The following is an 18,653-nucleotide window of genomic DNA, read 5'->3' as shown; positions in this document are numbered from 1 at the left end:
AAATACGAAGACAAAAGATGACCAAAGAGTAACTGGTTAAGGCAAGCCTCGATATATTTTGCAGAAGAGACCGTCATCAAGAATCAATTGCTACACAGGTCTGTGCTCGACCTAGAGGGCAGAATATAGTCAATAATGGCACACCTACCTTGAGATGAGAAAGCTTTTTAGGGCCAATTTCTCACTAAATATTATAGCATGTACTAAACAAACGGGAAATTATTAGTGTCACTAGTGTCAACAGGTTTAATTGTACCTGATTTAAGTCACACTTCTCCCACCGTAAACAAATCCTGCCAAAGGGAGAATCATTAAATTCTCTAAGAAGATCCACTTATTAAACATTACCATGTGTTCCTAATGTTTCCAGTGCGCATATAACAGCGCAGATGAGCACAAGACCTGCTAGAATCAGAATGCTGCCATGGTAACAAGGTTTCTCAGCAGATTAAAAAAACATTTGCAGTAACACCGAGAAAGAACTTCTACCAATCAACAAAATAAGCCCTCTCTTCCACTCCAAGTCTATAAACGTTTCATAAACGAGATGGGGGGATCATACAACAAGGGGAGGGATAGTTAGAGCAGAAAAATACATCTATTTACACTACACTGCAATTTAGTTTATGAGTATTACCTAAGTCAAGAATGACATGTGAACACAGACCTACCTTCTAGAGCATAATTCTTAAGTGGTTTGGTCTTTGGCACTAAGCAATAAAGAAACCTTCCCTCTGCATAGACTCTGAAGATGACTCATTCACGTGAAACCTTTCTGCTGAAAGATTATATTTAGACTGACATACAAAATATGGAATAATTGTTTTTATAACTGGATCTGAACCATAATACATGTCAAGCCTAACTGTGAAAGCCCTTTTTTTCCTTAGTGGAAAGGTATGCCGCAGACTCGCAGTTCTTGATTTTTATTTATTTTTCCCCCTATCTGAACCCCACACATAAAAGCTTAACAATTCACAATTTTCAGTCATACAGGTAGGTCAGATTCACAGAGCAAAAGCTGCCAGGCTCACAAGAGAGGACACTTTGCAGGTCTGACTACAGTGACATAGAGACTGAAAAGAGAAAAAAAAGCCTGAGGATGGGGCAGAGCAGAAGAAAACTAAGTATAAATGCCACAGAATCAAAGTAAGCTGTCTGGAAGATTAGGAAATAAATACAGGAATGTATTGCTAAAGATGAATAGAAAAAATGAATATAGTGTAAATCTTAAGCTGAACATTTTACAATCAGAGTCACAAAGGCAGAGACATTTTAATAGTGAATACAACTGGCAATCAAGGTACAAGTTTATAGTAAGGACAAGTTTCAAGAAATCTTTGTAGGCTCCTACAGTAAATTGCTGATCAAAACTGAGACAGAACAAAGGCAGATTATCAATCAAGAAAGATTCCACCATTCTTGATTTTAAGAAAGAAGTTCATATTTGAATTAAGGCCTGCTCCTTATCAGGAAGATTTTTAAATATTTTATGAAAGGCATGGTACCATTTGAAGCATTTTACCAAGATATATCGTAGAATGAGGAACCTTGAAGAATTAATATCAAGTCAATGTAGATACAAAACTGGGCTTCATACGTACCATGGTGACATCAAGCACTGGTGAAAACAATGCAATACACTTACGTACCATGATGCTATAATCTGTGGTCTAAGACAGTACCACAGATTCTGCTTATAGCCTAAAAAGAAATGTGTTGCCTCTGAACCACTCTGATTTGGTTTCAACCTTCAATTCACTGTTAATTGCTTTATATCAGAATCACGCACAGTCATACACCCTCTGGCACCACATTATGTTAGCTGCCTGAAGGCACTTCAACCACAGAAGTACCCAAAAAAAAAAAATCAACACTCAAGAACATGATAAATGAGAAACAGGAAAAGGAAACCTCCCAGATAACACTTTTTCTTGACATTCTTGAAGATAAAGGACTGCATGAAAAGCAAAACCGACCAAAAAATTAGAAACAATACGGAACAAAAATAAGAACAGATAGAAACACAGTATCAGTATTTACCTACTTGTTGAAAGCCAAAGGTAACAGAGGGAACAGCAGCCGTACAATTTTTATCAGAATGACTCATTTAAATTATTAGTAAACTGTTTTATTTATTTATTTATTTTTACTAATAATTTAAAGAATCATGCCTACTAAAAGAATAGACACAATCAGCACTGAAATAATTCTCTACTTAGAAGCTATGGGATTTTTTTTGTTTGTTTGAAATCTGATCTCATTCGAGAGCAGCACATGATATCTCCAACTGAACAAGAATATACCAAATGTGATGATATCACATGCACATCAGAGATTTTTTTTTTTTAAATGCATTTTCACGGTCCATAACTTGCACAAGAATCATTTTCAAAGTTCCATATATTGTGCATTACCAGGAGGGGTTTCTCAAGGGCTGTTGCTCAGAGCATGGCTCTTCAATGCATTTCCTACAGTAAACTCAGATTAATAGTAATTTATGCATCAAGGAGAAGCTCTTTAGGTTATCCACCTTCATGGTAATACAGCACTAAAAATCCTGTCCATTAACCTATGAAAATATTGTGCTTATGCAGACATGTTTGTTTCCGAGAATTTAATGTCAAGACAAAGAAAAACAATTTTCTGTTCCAAGGACTAAGTGGTGATAACAAGCCTCGTTTTCTCCTGATGTGTTTTACCTGTGTAGAATTGCTAACAATAAACTATTAGTTCAATGGAAAATCTGATCCATTAAATTGTACTGAAAGGAAATTGACAGAATAGTGCTCAGGGACATTTAATTATGTATTACAATTGCTTACCAAAGGCACAGCTCTCGTGGGCTCCAAACTAGGTCTGGGTGCTGTTGAGTACATGTAATTAAACAATCTGTCTATTTTCCTTAAAGGTACACCTCCACCTTGATCACTTATCTAAGGAATAAAAAGTTAGTTTTAAACATCATGTTCTGAAAAAAACACAAAACACATTAAAATTAACTAAATAACTTTAGAAATATTAATGAATATGAAACAAATATTAGAAGTCATGCAGTACTTCATTTGACTTTTCAAATTACAAGTCATATTATTCTAAGCCTAACAGTTAGTAAGTTGCACATGAACTTAATCTTTAGGCACTTACCTTAATAGATAGATCTTCTTTCCCCAGAGTGACTAAGGTTTTGATCGATGGATAGGCTTCTCTCTTACCTTCATGCAACTCTACGGTAGCTCTCATTGAATTCTGAAGTTAAAAGAAAAAATGTGTCTTTAATTCTAACTTTACCATATGTGCTTTTTGTGAGTTTCCACTGGCAGTCCATCACACATTAACATAACTTATTGCTAGAATTTACTGGTTTCACACTGTTTCATGACTTGTACCAAAGCATAAACAAGCAGTATACTAATTCTCATCTGTTCTGCTCAAGAAGTGGTGTTACAAATAGCAAAAGAGGAAGATCTAAATGAACATACTTAACTAGTGCCAGCAATCAAAACCAAAATACCATTTTTTCCTAAAAATTCTCTGACCAAGTGTAATTTTTTTCTGGAATTCTATTCAATTGCACCACCTAGAGACCACCTGTCTGATTCCAAAGATACAGTAGCCCTCATGTTCTGTGTTCACTATTGTTCCAGTGATTCACAAAACACAAAACCAAGACAAAGCATGCCATTTACATTATTCAGACATATGCACTGCTCTTAAGCAGAAGGCACATGCAATAACGAAGCAAGCTTGTAGAAACTGTAAGATAATACATCATCATTGCAAAGACTATTATGAGTTAGTTTAAATTAATCAGCTTCAAAAGGCCAAAAGGAGAAGAGGGAAAACTCAGATAACTCAGATTTATTTATTTTTTTAATTATATAAGGGCATAAGAGGATTGTGAACTTGATATTCATCAAAACTTCAAAACTCTTCACTGGGATAAAAATAATAAAGGAAAATTGAAATAACACTTCAGAACTGTCACTGAAAAGAACCTCAATTTCAACAGTAACACAAGTTCACGAACCCTTTCCAAATATTAACAAGCGCAACCTACCTTGAATAATTCAAATAACATATGAAACAAATGAGATGGTACATAGACTACTTGAATAGGCTTGTTTGGAGCTTTAGCTGGAAAAAAAAAAAAGATTTTTTTTTTCAAAATGGTATCTTGAAGCATTTTTACTTACAGGATTAACATGAAGCTATAGAGTAAGAAGCATGTATGCATGTTTTCATTTTCCGAGTGCAAAATATGATCCATAAAAAAAATCAGTTACTGCTAATCATCTAAATGATACATTCTAATGATTTTTAAAGACAATGTCAGCAGACTTTTAGATATAAAAAAAGACTAAGCAGTGGTTATTTAGTACTAAACATGGTATTCATGACAGCTTTCCCACTTGTGTAGGATTTTTTTTTTCTAAACACATGCTATATTTAAACATTTGCTAGACAAGTCTTAAATTTTTTTTTAAAAATCACTGTTTAAATATTCTAAAAAATACATTTCCCTTAATTAAAGCATTGAAAATACATTTTGAAAGTCTGAGTACCACACATTTAAAATTATGTTTTGGAACAAGAAAATTATGATAACTTATTGTTTTGTTTACTGTGCTAGTGCTTCAGCAGAGGTGTGTGGCATGGCACAGCTCTGGACACTAGTGGTAGCTGACTGGCAGGAATTAACATAGCTGCACTTAATACGTTCGAGGACAGTTTTCATGCTCAAGATGCAGTCATCCCTGAACATTCAATTATCTACTGACTTAAATTATACAGTCATAGCCTGTCAGACTCAGCAGCAGTTCACATTGAAGAGAAAGCTCTAAACCCATGCTTCTGAAGTTGCAGGTGGATATCAACATGAATGCACAGAGTCAAGTTCATCCTGTTTTGGCACAGAGGGATGATGATAATACTAGATACTACTTTAACAGACAGATAGGAGGGTATGCAAAGTCTTCTAATTTCCAAAAGATCAGGTGAAAACCCTTTGGAAAAGGAGAGTATCCAAATAATGTTCTGCTTAATTAGTTGTAAGGCAACTTGCTGCCTTATTAATATTAATTTTGTTTGAGTCCATACTCTAATTCTCTTACACCTCACCAAATTCAAGGTTCTATTTTAATTTTATTTTGAGTACTTTCTGTTTCTGAGACTTTTACAAATCCTTGCCTTCTGATGAAGTTTGGAAACATCTTCTGTTTGGACCGCTGTCCAAACATTGTGAGATGATTACTCAAGACTTTTTTTTTTTAACAGTAAAAAAAAAAAGAAAAGGGACTGAGAGTAGAATTTATGAGGGTATTTAAAAATGAAATAAGTTTGAGCTCCATTAAAAGATGAGGAGGCAGACCTGTTTCTTTCCCAGCCACAAGGATTCTCAAATGCCTTTGTTTTCCTTAAAATGATAGTGAATTTAGCAGATAGCATTCTGTATAAATATCATTGTGATGAACTAAAATCCAGGTGTCTACAGGGACACATTAGGACAAGAAAAGTAGCTGCATATAGGACTGCAGAGTTCAAATTATAGCCTACAATTAATTACCAAAACTATAAACCATGGATATTAGACATGCTTTTTCTTAATTACATCACTTAAATGAGTTTCACAATTACCATTGAATTCTTCAACTTCCAGATCAGGTGCCACCATATAGTATTGTTCACACAACATCTTAGCTGTTTCATAAGCATCTACAAAATGAGAGAACAGAACACCAACTTATGAAAAGCCAGATAAAAAAGACTAGCAAAGTTTATTCCATATCTGAAGACTACAAGCAGAATGCTAATTTTAACCTGTTTGCAAGCACGAAACTGGTATCCATTCTAATCTCTTTTTATCTATAGATTCACTGCCAATTTGTCAAGAAAGAGCAAATTCTATTTAAAGCTCTGAAAAAAAAAAAAAAAACAAAAAAAACACAAAACAAAACATGAAATTACTAGAGGCAAGCTATTTTTCCATCTCTGCTCAGGGCTTAAAACGAGGAAGGATCTAAACCTAGGCAGACCACAATACCTACTTATTTATCATGTCCTATTCACAACTTAATACTTGTTCTCTCCAAATCAAACAAAGAAAAGATGACATTGCAACCACAATTTATTTTTTTCAACCACGATACAGTTTACAACACTTGACTTTTCAATGTCATCTCAGGGAGAATCTGAAGTCTTTAAGATTACTCGTTTTCTCCTACTGAACCACAACAGAGCTTACCCATAGTCCATATCAACCTTTACGTACTGACAAAATACAGCAAGAAAGTTGAAGTTACCTTTTGTTTGAAAAATTTTTAGTTTTTCTAAATATTTACCGGTATCTCCTTTGCAAAAACACCTCAGAAATAAGCAACACATGTTAGCCTAAGAAGGAACTACAAACTCAACTATATGCAACTACACTGCTTAAGTTACCTTAATGAAAATAGTTTAAAGAAATGATTTTTTTCCCCTCATAATTAGGGTTGGCTAGGAACAAGCACATGAACAGACGGTGCAGTCCTGTAGACAAAGAGAAATTTGCTAAGACACTGTAGCAGATGCATTTGATCCAGCCCTAGAAATTACCTTCTTTCTCCTGCTTGAAGTGATGCTACAAAAAATAAGTCACCGCCAAGACTCACAGCAATGCAACAAGCACAATGAAAGCAAAATCACTAGTCCCCAGAAAGGACTGATTGTTTACCTTTAATTGTTCTAGTTCAAGATGTGCTGCCTACAGATGTAATCTATATTTGTACCCTGTTAACTAGAAAGAATTTATACCAGTTATTCTGACATCTGCAAGGCTGGACGTATCAAACACAGGTGACACAGATGCTGCTTGAGCTTTAGTAAAATGGAGCTAATCAATGCTGGGAATGTTCTTGACCAAGTCCCCAGAACGTTTCAAAGTCATTTGTCCAACAGGAATCATCTGTATCAAGATAGTCAACTTCAAAGACCTTCTCTAAAGGAGCCCTGTCATTGGCACAATAAAATGCCCTAGTAAAAAAGACTAAAATCCTATCTAATATCCAAGCTCTGCAGGAAACCTCAGCCTGGGATGTGCATAACTTAGGAAAAAAATGCAGGAATATCTACACCTACACAAAATTGTAATATGTCAGAACTTCTGATGGCCCTGGGAATAATCCTGTTGTGCTTTAGCTAAAAGGGGCATGAGGAGCACTGCCACAGTCTTAACTCAGTCATCAAAAGTTGAAGACAGGCATGCAGCTGTTATGACTGTATGGTTGTCTACGTGGAGAAAAGATATATTAGCATGTTTCAAAGACTTTCCACATCATAAGTGGATATCAGATGTGGATCAAAGTCGTAGAAGTCAGATTCCTTGTTGTAGAGAAAAACACCAAGGCCTCTGAAAAGTATACCAATAATAGGGTGGTAATAAATGAAAGAGACCTCAATATACAGATGTAGAGCAGACACAGCCACTATACAAAACTTAAGAGAATTAAGAGATTCTGAAAAAATTCTACCTAGCCTCCCTAAGCTGAACAAATATAAGACTCACCCATTTTCAGAAAGTAGCCACCCTCGCGATGAAGGGCAAGGCACTATCACTTCACGATCCAGTGAAGTAGCCACTCATGAGGGAAAAAACAGTGTCAGAGTGCAGTCTCAAATTTACCCTTCCTCTCTGTCTTTGGCAGAAGCCTAGGACTTTTAGTTAAAAGAGACTGTGCCAAAAGGTTCAAGGCACACCTCATGTCATGGCTGGCGGTAAGCAGCAACAGGATTGAAGGATCTATCAGTACATCTGAAAACCCAGCTCAAGTAAAAAGCTGGGAATTGCTCTCAGCTCAAACAAATCTTACTGTAGGACAGTCAGTGAGATACCGAGACCTACCTCAGGCAGTTAGAGGCGCAACACTCAGTGAAGCTGCTTAAAATAAGAAGTGGTTGTTTAAATTATTTCTTTCATGTTCAAAGATCTTACAGAGTTTGTAGCTGCCACATAGGGTGCCAACACCTTAACTCTAACAAATTGCTCCAAATACCACCTATGCATCAGAACATGTTGGAGCCAGCACAGGATACAGAATGTAAATTAACCACTCCATCACCTTGAAGATGGCCTCACTTACACTGACTATGGGCAGGCTCTGCCTTTAAGAACATTTGGTTTCTTTGAAACAACACTGGATACTGTTTATGATGTCCTCATTTTGTTAAAGGATATTTCATCAGATACAGATGATGATCTCAGCCACTAGCTTGAAAACTGGACTGAGCACTTTCTGATGCTGCACACTCCTCTGTTCACAGCAGACAGCAGCTATGAATTTCATGATCAAAATAGATCCGAAGATTGCTATTAGAAGGAACATTTAAATAAATAAGCCTGTAACATACAATGTCAAGGTCAAAGAGTAGTAAGATCAATCAAAAGATAATAGAGCTGCTGAAAAAAGCCACCTTGGAGCCAAAGAGCTAGAAGCCAAGAAGCCCTGCTAACAGTAAAAAGCATCTACATTACAAAGCAAGCTATTGTGCAAGCCAAATTCTAACAAAGTTTTCCCTTTCAGCTGAAAGCTGACAAAAAGTGAAGGCAAAAAACACATTCTTCCTCTTTTGTAACTGCATAAATAGCAAGAAGGGGAGAAGGAAGAATCCACTCCTACAGCAAAAGCTGTATTTGTAAATACACCCAGAAGTGTGAACCTTCAATAAGCCAGTTCTTGAAGGGGACAGCATTGCCTCATGCATATTTACTAACATTCAGAAAGCTTATAAGCATAACAACCAGCAAACAAAACACCACATGAGACTATGACAGATCATTCAGGTACAGCCATCACATACACGTCTTCTGTACAAGAGAGAATAGGCTGTGATGTGGTAAGATACACAAGGTTAATAACTGGAATATCCATATATAGCTGAGGACATTTTACTTAAACGCCTTACTAAATGAGTCAGAAAATGGCACGTACATGTATTCTCAAATTTCTTTAGTACTGGTATTAAGGAAAAACAGTAGTACCTTAGAACCTGTTCCTAAATATTTTTAGGGAAAAAGGCACCTATGTTTTAATAAAACATTTAGGCATTTAATCTGTTATTTGTCTCCCTAGTTCTACTAACAGATCAGAAGTTTCAACATTCTTAACTACAAAGACATTAGAAATTCTGAATAAGCCATGGCTTTATTGTAAGCAACTGCAGAGCTTCTATTTCTTGGTGTTTCTTTTTCTTTTGGTTACTGTTTTAAGTGTATTGAATCAATAAAAATCACCTTCAGTCTTATGAATCTGAATAATACATTTATGTATATTCTAAATTGTGAATTTTTTAATCAACAAAAATACGAACCCGGTCTCCTTACCTTTAACCACCTCTGCCACATTACAATTAGGGTCAATACTTCCAATATGTTTGGGGTGAGCTGGATTAATGTCTCCTCCAAAAAGAAGTGCTAAAAGGAAAAACAAATGGCAGTGACTTGTCTGTTTCACTTGAGGCAGCACAGAAAGTTTAAATCTGGTAATATCTTGATCTTACTGAATAGCACATCATTTTTACAAAAGATATGCCTGCAAATTGCCAGAATCCTTGTTTAGGAAAACTCTCGGCTGTATGCTCTCCACTCTGTCTTTTGCACAGGGTCTGGCACTCACCAGACCCTTCACTGAGATTTTAGCTCTCAAAGATGCAGAAAGATTTCACACTTTTTTTCAGAAGTGATTTTCTGCTGCTTTAGCACTTAAGCAGATAAGAAACAGAAGCAGTATGAGGTAAGCAAAAGACAAAATACGAAAGCTTTATCTATTCCAGTAATGATGAGCTAATACACTGGCACACTGCACATTGCAGAACCACACAGGAGACTGTGCCAATAATGAAACAAAGTGCAAGCTATATAACCTGTTTCCAAACTCTACTTTTCAATTGTCTTTCTCAGTGCTTCAAGATTAATTTTTAGCATCACAGATAGATCACTAACATTGGTTATCACAGGGAACTTCTAAAGTAAGCATCTACAAGCTTTTTAAAAAGTTTCAACCACAGGACAGTGCATTTCAGTTCAATGAAGTAAGTTTATACTTCAGAACTAATGCATGTGATGCTCACACTTGGCCTAGAAATTCTATTACGATGAAGCTTTTATTATTGTTGTAACTCTTACAACTCTAAGGGAGCCTTTAAACTGTTTATTCATCATTTGTCTGCCCAGTTACAAGAATAAACTGTATTTATTTCACTGCATGCTTTGGCACATGAAAGCTACTTGTACACAGACAGCATGGCATTTGCTAGTCTCATAAAAGGTTATTGGAAAGACACACAACTTGTAAAATACCTTAGTGCATTACTCCACTTTTGCTCCCCATTATCTGTAGTGCACCCATGTTCTAATAGCCCACAAAAGCAGAATACTGGGCAGACAATGAAGCTTTAGTGCTAAAAGGTACAAGATACACTAAGAGATCAAGATTGATCTTAACTTTACATAGATCACTTTCTGCATGGCTGCACATAACGGTTACTAGGAGCTGTGCAAGTAACTCCTTTCACTCTGTAATATGAATATGAAAAGGTTTATTAGTAACACCATAAAGCAATGACATAGAACTCAAAGGCAGAGGATGACTAATTCAAGTATTTATTCTTAAATAGAAAATAGGGAGTAGAGGGAGACAAGGATTATAATTTAAACCTTTAGTTAGAAGTACTCAACTAGTATTACTTAAAAAGGCAAGGAAGTCTAGATAACTTGCTGAAAAATTAAGCAAAAAGACACACACAGTATTTTTGCATCCTCACATTTGATTATGAAATAAATGCCAACTCTACAAGCTATGCTGAGAGAATTCTGAGCAGAAAAATCCGGCTACTCCACTGTCTAAAAATACTTCATGTAACACTATGCAAGCTGTCTCTGCCAACAAGATTAAAAAGTGACAGCCACACTGACAAAGCCTGACAATTCTGGAAGAAAGCACACTGGTGGTTTGGATTCATTTCTGACAGCTGTGAAGTACCATATTAACCTGTTGCCAGTATGTTTTTACCATAATTAGCACAGAATATTAAGAATTAGTCATGAGTACTAAAAATACTAAAACAAAGCTACAGCTTCTTCAGGTTTACAAGCAACAAGCTCTTGAAGATGAAATAAGCAATTACTTACTGTGTTGGTTAATAAGCATACGGAAAGAGATGCGGTTGGTGTAGAATCTATCTAGAAAATACTGGATGTTACTGCTAACAAATGGATCAAAGCCATATTTTTCCTTGTATTCAATCACCCCTTGAGCCATGGTTGGAACCACATCATTGTGTCTGTTCCTGACTTTAATTAAAACATCTAAAAAGCTAGAGGAAACAAAATTAAAAACAGATTGTTAAAGGTATAATTAAACTCAATCTCTCACTTCTGTTTTCAACTCTCCACACCATAACCATTTTATCTATTTGCCATCCCACCCAGTAAATAAAGTTGTCATACCTAAACAAGCTTATTTAAAGAGAAACATTAGGTCACAACGGTCTGTGAAATATTTACGGTCTCAATTTGAATCATTCCTTCCTGAAACATCCCTTTAGATTAAATCCCTTTGCTATTAACTGAGAACAAGAGATTCCCTTTTTATATGCACCACAGTAACTCTCATTCTCTGTAACTAACAGTAGCTGGCAGATTGGAGAGGTAACTTAGAAAATAGCACCTTACTGCCCCCATAGAATTTCCTGACAAGTATTATAATTCATAATTTCTTCCCAAAATTCACTCTGTGCACTGTAATTTTTGAATGCATTTCTTTACCTGACATCTATTCTGAAGTCTGAGTGCTGGGATAGGTAATTATCATCTATGTGCCTTCTGTTCAGTTTCCTTTTTACACCACTGGATGGCAGAACACATACAACGGTGCTCTGACAGATGTCTCTGTGGTAGGTTGGGCAGTTTTAGGATACCACTTCCTTTGTTTTTAACAAGTACTTCTCTTGAATCAGCTTGGGGGATTTTTGTTTCTGCTGCCAAGGCAGCTCTACACTTATCTTAAAAGTGCTCATCCTGTTTATTCCATGTGCAAAATTGTGCATACTTTAAATATTAATAATTATTAGCTTTTAAAAGCCTAGACATAGAAAAAAATCAGTGCTACTCAGTTCTGCTCTATTTTGTAATGTGATATGGATGTTAGCACTACAGTGTTTACATGATCTTGTTAGAAAACACACAGTGAAACACAGCTTTCAGAAGAAAACAAAGCTGGGAGTCTTGTTGGGCTATGCCTGCATCTGCAAATTTACAGACTTGGCTATGTAGTTGACTTTAAAAAAATATGTCAGATTTATACTGAAAAGAGATGCATTATTTGCACCGAAAGCGAAATATACACCAGCTAAGGAAGCAAAGAAGACTAAGATCACAAAAAGTAGAAGACTACCAGTTAGTCACCACATTTAAAGCACAAGCTTCCTTCCTGTTCATACCCAGTTAGCCAAGACAATCATTTGATGGTAAAACATATGCTTAGCTAGTGATAAGCTTTTAAAATTATTTCTTCTACTGTACCTTGCCAGCTCCAAAGGAATGTAGGATTAATATTTAATACTCTTTCATCATCCTTGTTCTGATCACCAATTTTTGACCATATATTAACAAACAATTCAGTTGCCTTTCAACACTGTTTTGTTGCATATAAAAGGGGAAGTTTTAACTGCCTGAATCTCCCCGAAAATTTTCACAGTACAGACCAACTTGTTCCCTATTGCTTTCCAATCTTGCTGACTGCTTCAGATATTTTAATAAAGAATTTACAGATCATTTAAGTCTTGATTCTGTATGATTTGTAACCCTCTGAGATCTGGTATTAGCTTTCCAGACAAGACTACTGCCTGGCTATTTTATTCATGCTTTCTCTCTGTTTCAGAGCAACAAGACTGGCTTAAAACAGAGCTGAGAAGCAACACTTCCAATCATATCTGAAAGACAACAACTGACAGCACTCTCTACTAGCTGCTATTTGCAGACAGCTGTGCTTTTCATTTTTAAGTAGCTCCACTACCCACAATATATACAACATGATGCTTATGTGCTCCACGAGGGCACACTGTTCGCAGATATCCTGCTACTAAAGTGCTCAAATGCACCGAGCGTGCTGGAAGGGCAAACAAAGGTCTAGGCTGTTTACCTATTACAGACCAGCAAATCATAGCTGAAGCTTGGTGTGTGAATGCACACAGTAAAGGAATTCTTCACTCTTACAACGATCTGACAGCCTCTTGTCCTATCTTCAAAGATAACTGAGTTCACTCAAGTGTTCCCATAAAGTAGATGCTTTCAAGTGACCAAACATATCAAAGTATATATGCTAATTTCAAGGCAGTGGCGCAGAAACCACAACACATCTCCTTCCACTCATTCCTTACCCACTCCCCATCCTGCACACACCTGAAAGGCATTTGAAGCTTTTACTATACTCAAACCATAGGAAACCACATAAAAAAAATCTTAAGTGGTCATGGGATTGACTGAGAAAAATCGATTGCAGAATAGCTCTGAAAGTTTTATTTAGCAATAGATCTTCAGAAAAATTCTGTTTTGCATTTGAACAACTACAATGAATAATGCTGTTGGTTTGAGCAATTACTAATATAAAGCTACTTCAGTCAAATAACTTCAGTGGCTTCTGTATTAACAAAACAATGTTTGTTATCACAGCTATTAAATAAATTAAACCTATGCATTCCTGTGAAGGTAATTAATGAATGTCAACACACAAGTTATTTTTTTAAGTCCCTAACGGCAGTAATAGGCATTATTCTGTTTTGATTTATCAGGACAGCGCAAGAAAAGTCATTTTAAAAACTCAGTATAAAGACAAAAGGGAATTTTTGCTATGTCCATTTTATGGATAGCATTACCTGAAAGGTTGAAGAAAAGCTGATGCGTGTAGACCATCAAAAATCCTTTTAAATAGGACATGTGTATATATATACATACTCACACACACAATATTCTTTGTCTGACAGACTGCTCTTTTAGAAAAAAGTGCTAGCTATCTGGTAGTTGAAAACCACCAGAAAGACAAACCAAGTTCACGCTCTGAAAAATTCCCCTTGTAGAACGTAACTATTTTCACAGTAAAAACACTAAGTGAAGTAGCATTTCGTATTATTTTGAAGTAACAAAACACCATGTGCTTATTCCAATCTACTCCGATAGTTATTTCAAATTGCTAACAGAATTGCTATTCCAATCTTTGTGCTGCACGAGGAAAAAGTTATTTTTTAATTACTAAATTTCGTATTTGTGCATTATCTACAGACATATTCACAGTGTATTACTTCAGTTACTATTGAATCCAGAATACTTTCTCTGACACACTCCCACCAAAGGGTGAGCAAGAAAAAAATCCAAGAAACTCATGGGTACGGAATGTGGAGTGTTTGTTCTTTTCTTTTTTTTCCCCCCAATGTACGGATAAACACCACTTTTTACAAAACCTTCTGTTATTGAAAGCAACTTCTGCCTTTGCATGATCATCTGGATGCATACTGCCACCCTTGGAAGTTCCAAACACTTCTGCCAGCTTACACACTCTACCAAATGTGAGCACCTTATCTTAAAACTTCTGCAATCACATTGTTTGACAGAACTAAGGAATGACTTCCTACCAGACCCCTCTGCACCTTGAGCAAAGATACTGTTATTATGAAAAATTCCAAAAAGGTCTGACAACATTGTAGCAAGTCTTCATCCAGTCCACTAACCAATAGAACATGAAGAAACTGAAGCATTTCTAATCCTCTGTAGCACAGAAATATGTGGCAGAAAAATCACTTTGACGTATTTTTCCCCATGTTCAAAAAAAATTCATGGCTATGCATCTGTCCTCAAATTTACACGCTAAGGGCACAGGCAAGTTGGGCTACTCTGGGAAGCATTAGCATTGGTTTAGTCTGCACTTACTCATACCTGTTCACCTGCTGTATTGCGTTGGCACTGCTCTCCTTGTGGGCCTCGGGGCACAACAGTTTAGGGATTGATGGGGCTGAAACAGGGCTATTTTTCCACTAGATCAGTTTCCCAACTCATTTCACTGTATGGCTGAGCAGACAGCTATGCCAACACATGGATAACATCTACAATCCTGTACGTTGATATGAAAAAGGGATTCCTCAAGGGCCTTGCGCTCTGAGAACACCCAAGCAGGCTCCCCAGGTGAGCAGAGAGGTGACACAAAGTCAGAGGGCAGTTTTACATTCAACTAATGCCGTCATTCCACCATTTTAGAAAGCATTATTTGAAGTACCACCTCCAACATCATGCATCTCACTCTTCAAAAGCCACGCTGCCACAAAAAAAACCCTCACTATTGCAAGAGGTCCAAACTCTGAATCAGTCTGCAATTACTTGTGCTAGAAATTGCTCCTGAGGACATATGATCCTGGAGACACTGAGCCCAGCTTGACTCTGACAAATGCTGTGCAAAGAAGGGTTAAGAGAGATATCCACGCATTTGCTAAGGAGTATCAGAAAACCAAAAAGCCATGAAATATTTAGAAAGAAAGTAAATCCTGGTCTGCAAGACTGCCTCTCGCCAACTATTGACCAAAGCAGACAGCATTGCTCTGTTCCATCCAAGAGAAGCCAGTAAGATTTAGTGATCACCCCCAAAATGACAAAAACTTGTATAATGAGTAGCCCTGGGTCATTTTAAAATATCTGATACATTTGCAAACTGCAGCAAGTTCATTTCTCAAGACTGAGCCACATGTATTTAATTTTCAACTAAAAAAATGAAAAACCAAAACAATTTGCCTGCTGTAGAAATAGCACTACTATAAAAAACATCTAACCCAAACTTCAGAAAGGACTCATCATGTGCAAGTTAAAGCTCTGCATTCTGAAGGTTCAGACCCACAACAACTGTCAAGCCATCAAGCGACTGGCGCTGGCAATCTGAGACCTACCTGGACTATGGGACATCTGCCCCTCTGCACAATCCTGGTGGTGGTGACACCAGAGTATTTCATTTGCTGCATGGTATTCAAGGACAAGTATGGAACTGTGATCAGATCTTTAAGGGCATGTCTATGGTTATCAGATGTATCTAAAAGAGCACTTCAGCTCTTTCTCTTCTCTCGTGCTGCTGTTACCTTGATAAGCAGCACCAGAACCTTAAGTCCACCCCAGCTGACAAAGACCCCAGAAGATCCCAGATAATGGGTCAAATTCTGAATTCATTGTTATATAGGTAGAAAAGCAAAGTGTTATAGAACCATTACTGAAAAGAGTTCCCAACATTTCTCCTCCTGCCATATAGACATAAAAAGGGGACAGAGCTATAGAGCAGCAACATGGGACACTGGTAGGGAAGTTGAGAAATTGTTAGATTTATCCATCGGATTATGAAATTTTTAAAATAATTGCTAATTACAGCTCCATATCCAGTCAGATAGCATGGCTTTCAGAAAGTTAGGAAGAGAGGACATGCAAAAGAGTAGGAAAGTAAATCTGCCTAATCTCAGGCAGCCTATCCAATATCATCAATAAGAATAAATTGGTCTTCAATTGGGTAATGTAGGTTTTGCATCTCTTCATAGGCCAAACTCAGTATAAAAGAACACTCTTCCTGTCTTTTGGACAATAAGCATAGTTGGACTTTATCTCAGAAGGCTGCAAAAGAATTCCTGGTGTTCCTTACTATATGTATTTAAATACACATCCTAAAATCTGACATCTTGTGATTACTGTAACAATAATTACACTGATGGAGTAAATATTTGGTTCATCATATTTGGTATATCATACTGATACAGAATATCTCACAGAATATTTCACATCATTTCATATCAATGTCAGAAATGCCCATTACCACTATGACAATCACATAATACACCTGGTAATTGTGAACAAACCCCAGAAACAGATCTCCAAGAAAACTGTTGACCAACCTTTTACACACTTCATAAATAAATATTTATTTGGTAAACTATCTTGAACCTCTGAAGTCTGAGGAACACTGACATTCAGTTACCTAACTGCAGAACATCTAAAATGGAACAAGCAGCTTCATAACTACATTGCATCCATCTGCACATCCGCGATGTTATAGGCTTAACGGGACCTGTTACACTTGCCAGGCCCACTCAGATGTCCAGGACAGCTTTTGTCATCTCAAAGGGAAACTGAAGTTCTTGAGTAGAACTCAGTTACCAGATGTTCTAAATCAAACAGTAGGAACTCCTACTGCTAAGATAGCCACAAACAGAAACTCTTGTCCCATCAGCAAATACACCGTAAATACAGAATCCTCCAACATAAGTTAGAAATGGTCAAAGGGTTCAACTAATTGATCCAGTACAGAATAACCATGCCTAAAACATCACTAAAAAGATATCCAATGTGTTCTTAAAAGCTTTTAATATTAGAAGCTTTGTAATATTTTCAGAAGGCTCTACAGCCTTCTCTAATGGTCTTTTTCAGTTTGTTCTCACTAATATTATAATCTGTACTCTTTGCCCTGTGTACAGATCTCAACTTTAGCAAGTATCAGCCCCTTTCAAGTACTCCAATTCCTCATTTAGAGTAACCAATCAGCCCTTATTATAGTGACTTCTTTTTTGTACACTCAGACTTCTAGCACCTTGCACTTCAAAGTTTTTTTTTGCCAGTCCAAATGACTCCCTTCAACATTTTTCAGAGGTCAAATCAGTTAACGTATGTGAAACTAACAGTTTATTCAGTTACATTAAACTAACCGGGTTAAGACAAAACACCAGTTTTGCACAGCACAGGCAGTTTGTTGGACTGCAAGATGTTTTACGAAACACTTCCTTCCAACACTATCTGATCAGGTAGAATAGTCAAAAGAAGCCCAAGTTTGAAAGACAAGCTACCTGTAGATAATTGATCAGCAGAAAATAAATCTACAAGAAATAATCTTTTCAAACAAAGCTTTACAGTAGAAGATATCTACAGAATTAATCATATTTTTTCTTTAATCTCTGAGGCACATGCATACTGCTGCACTATCTTTTCACTTGCATATGATTTTCTGTGTGTTTTATGAAAAGATTTTTAGAAAACATTCTGACGGCATTCATATTATTTTGTTGATACGGAAAATTAAATATGCCTTGCTTTCAAAACATAACTAATATTATTCAATGAGGTAGTTGAATATCAATACCTGAAGTCCTTTTAAAAACCTTTTAGATAATTAAGAATGACTGATACATCAAATTTCCCTCAGTTTGAAGGTATTCAACCTGTTAATATACATTACATACAACAGAGTACTGAGCTCAGTGAATAACATCTCTCAAACATCATGGAGGAAGCATTTCATGCTATTTCTTAGCCTATCAGACTGCATAAATCTAGAATTCACTGGTTAAAAGCACTTAGATTCCTGTATTCAGTTCCTGGTTACAAATTTGGCTTTAGCTACATGAATTCTACATTACAAATGAGATCGCCACTATTCTATGGTTAACAAAAATTAAAAATTGTCACAAAGAAATAGATTACTCACTCATCCAGAACATGAGGATCCTCAGGACTTTTATTTTCGTATTCTAAAAGCTCAAGGAAGCTCTGCATATACCTGAAACAAGCAAAGATGATAAAGAAAGAGTTAAAATACTTAAAAAAAAAAAAA

The 18,653-nt window shown here is 36.4% G+C and overlaps 1 protein-coding gene across 1 annotated transcript in view; it reads right to left on the bottom strand.

Moving 5' to 3' along the window:
• The window catches only part of PDK3 (pyruvate dehydrogenase kinase 3), a 53,381-nt gene that overhangs the window by 4,188 nt on the left and 30,540 nt on the right, over window positions 1–18,653 (bottom strand). The window contains exons 3-9 of the mRNA XM_027449036.3: window positions 18,528–18,599; window positions 11,165–11,349; window positions 9,359–9,448; window positions 5,638–5,715; window positions 4,061–4,137; window positions 3,148–3,249; window positions 2,826–2,936 (exon numbers count right to left, since the gene is read on the bottom strand). Coding sequence (XP_027304837.1) covers window positions 2,826–2,936; window positions 3,148–3,249; window positions 4,061–4,137; window positions 5,638–5,715; window positions 9,359–9,448; window positions 11,165–11,349; window positions 18,528–18,599 — 715 coding nt within the window. The remainder of the gene's footprint in view (window positions 1–2,825; window positions 2,937–3,147; window positions 3,250–4,060; window positions 4,138–5,637; window positions 5,716–9,358; window positions 9,449–11,164; window positions 11,350–18,527; window positions 18,600–18,653) is intronic.

Source organism: Anas platyrhynchos, chromosome 1, assembly GCF_047663525.1.
Source record: "Anas platyrhynchos isolate ZD024472 breed Pekin duck chromosome 1, IASCAAS_PekinDuck_T2T, whole genome shotgun sequence".
NCBI classification, from domain to species: Eukaryota; Metazoa; Chordata; class Aves; order Anseriformes; family Anatidae; genus Anas; species Anas platyrhynchos.
The sequence above is the reverse complement of the archived record's forward strand: the minus strand, read 5'-3'. Positions and strand labels throughout refer to the sequence as shown.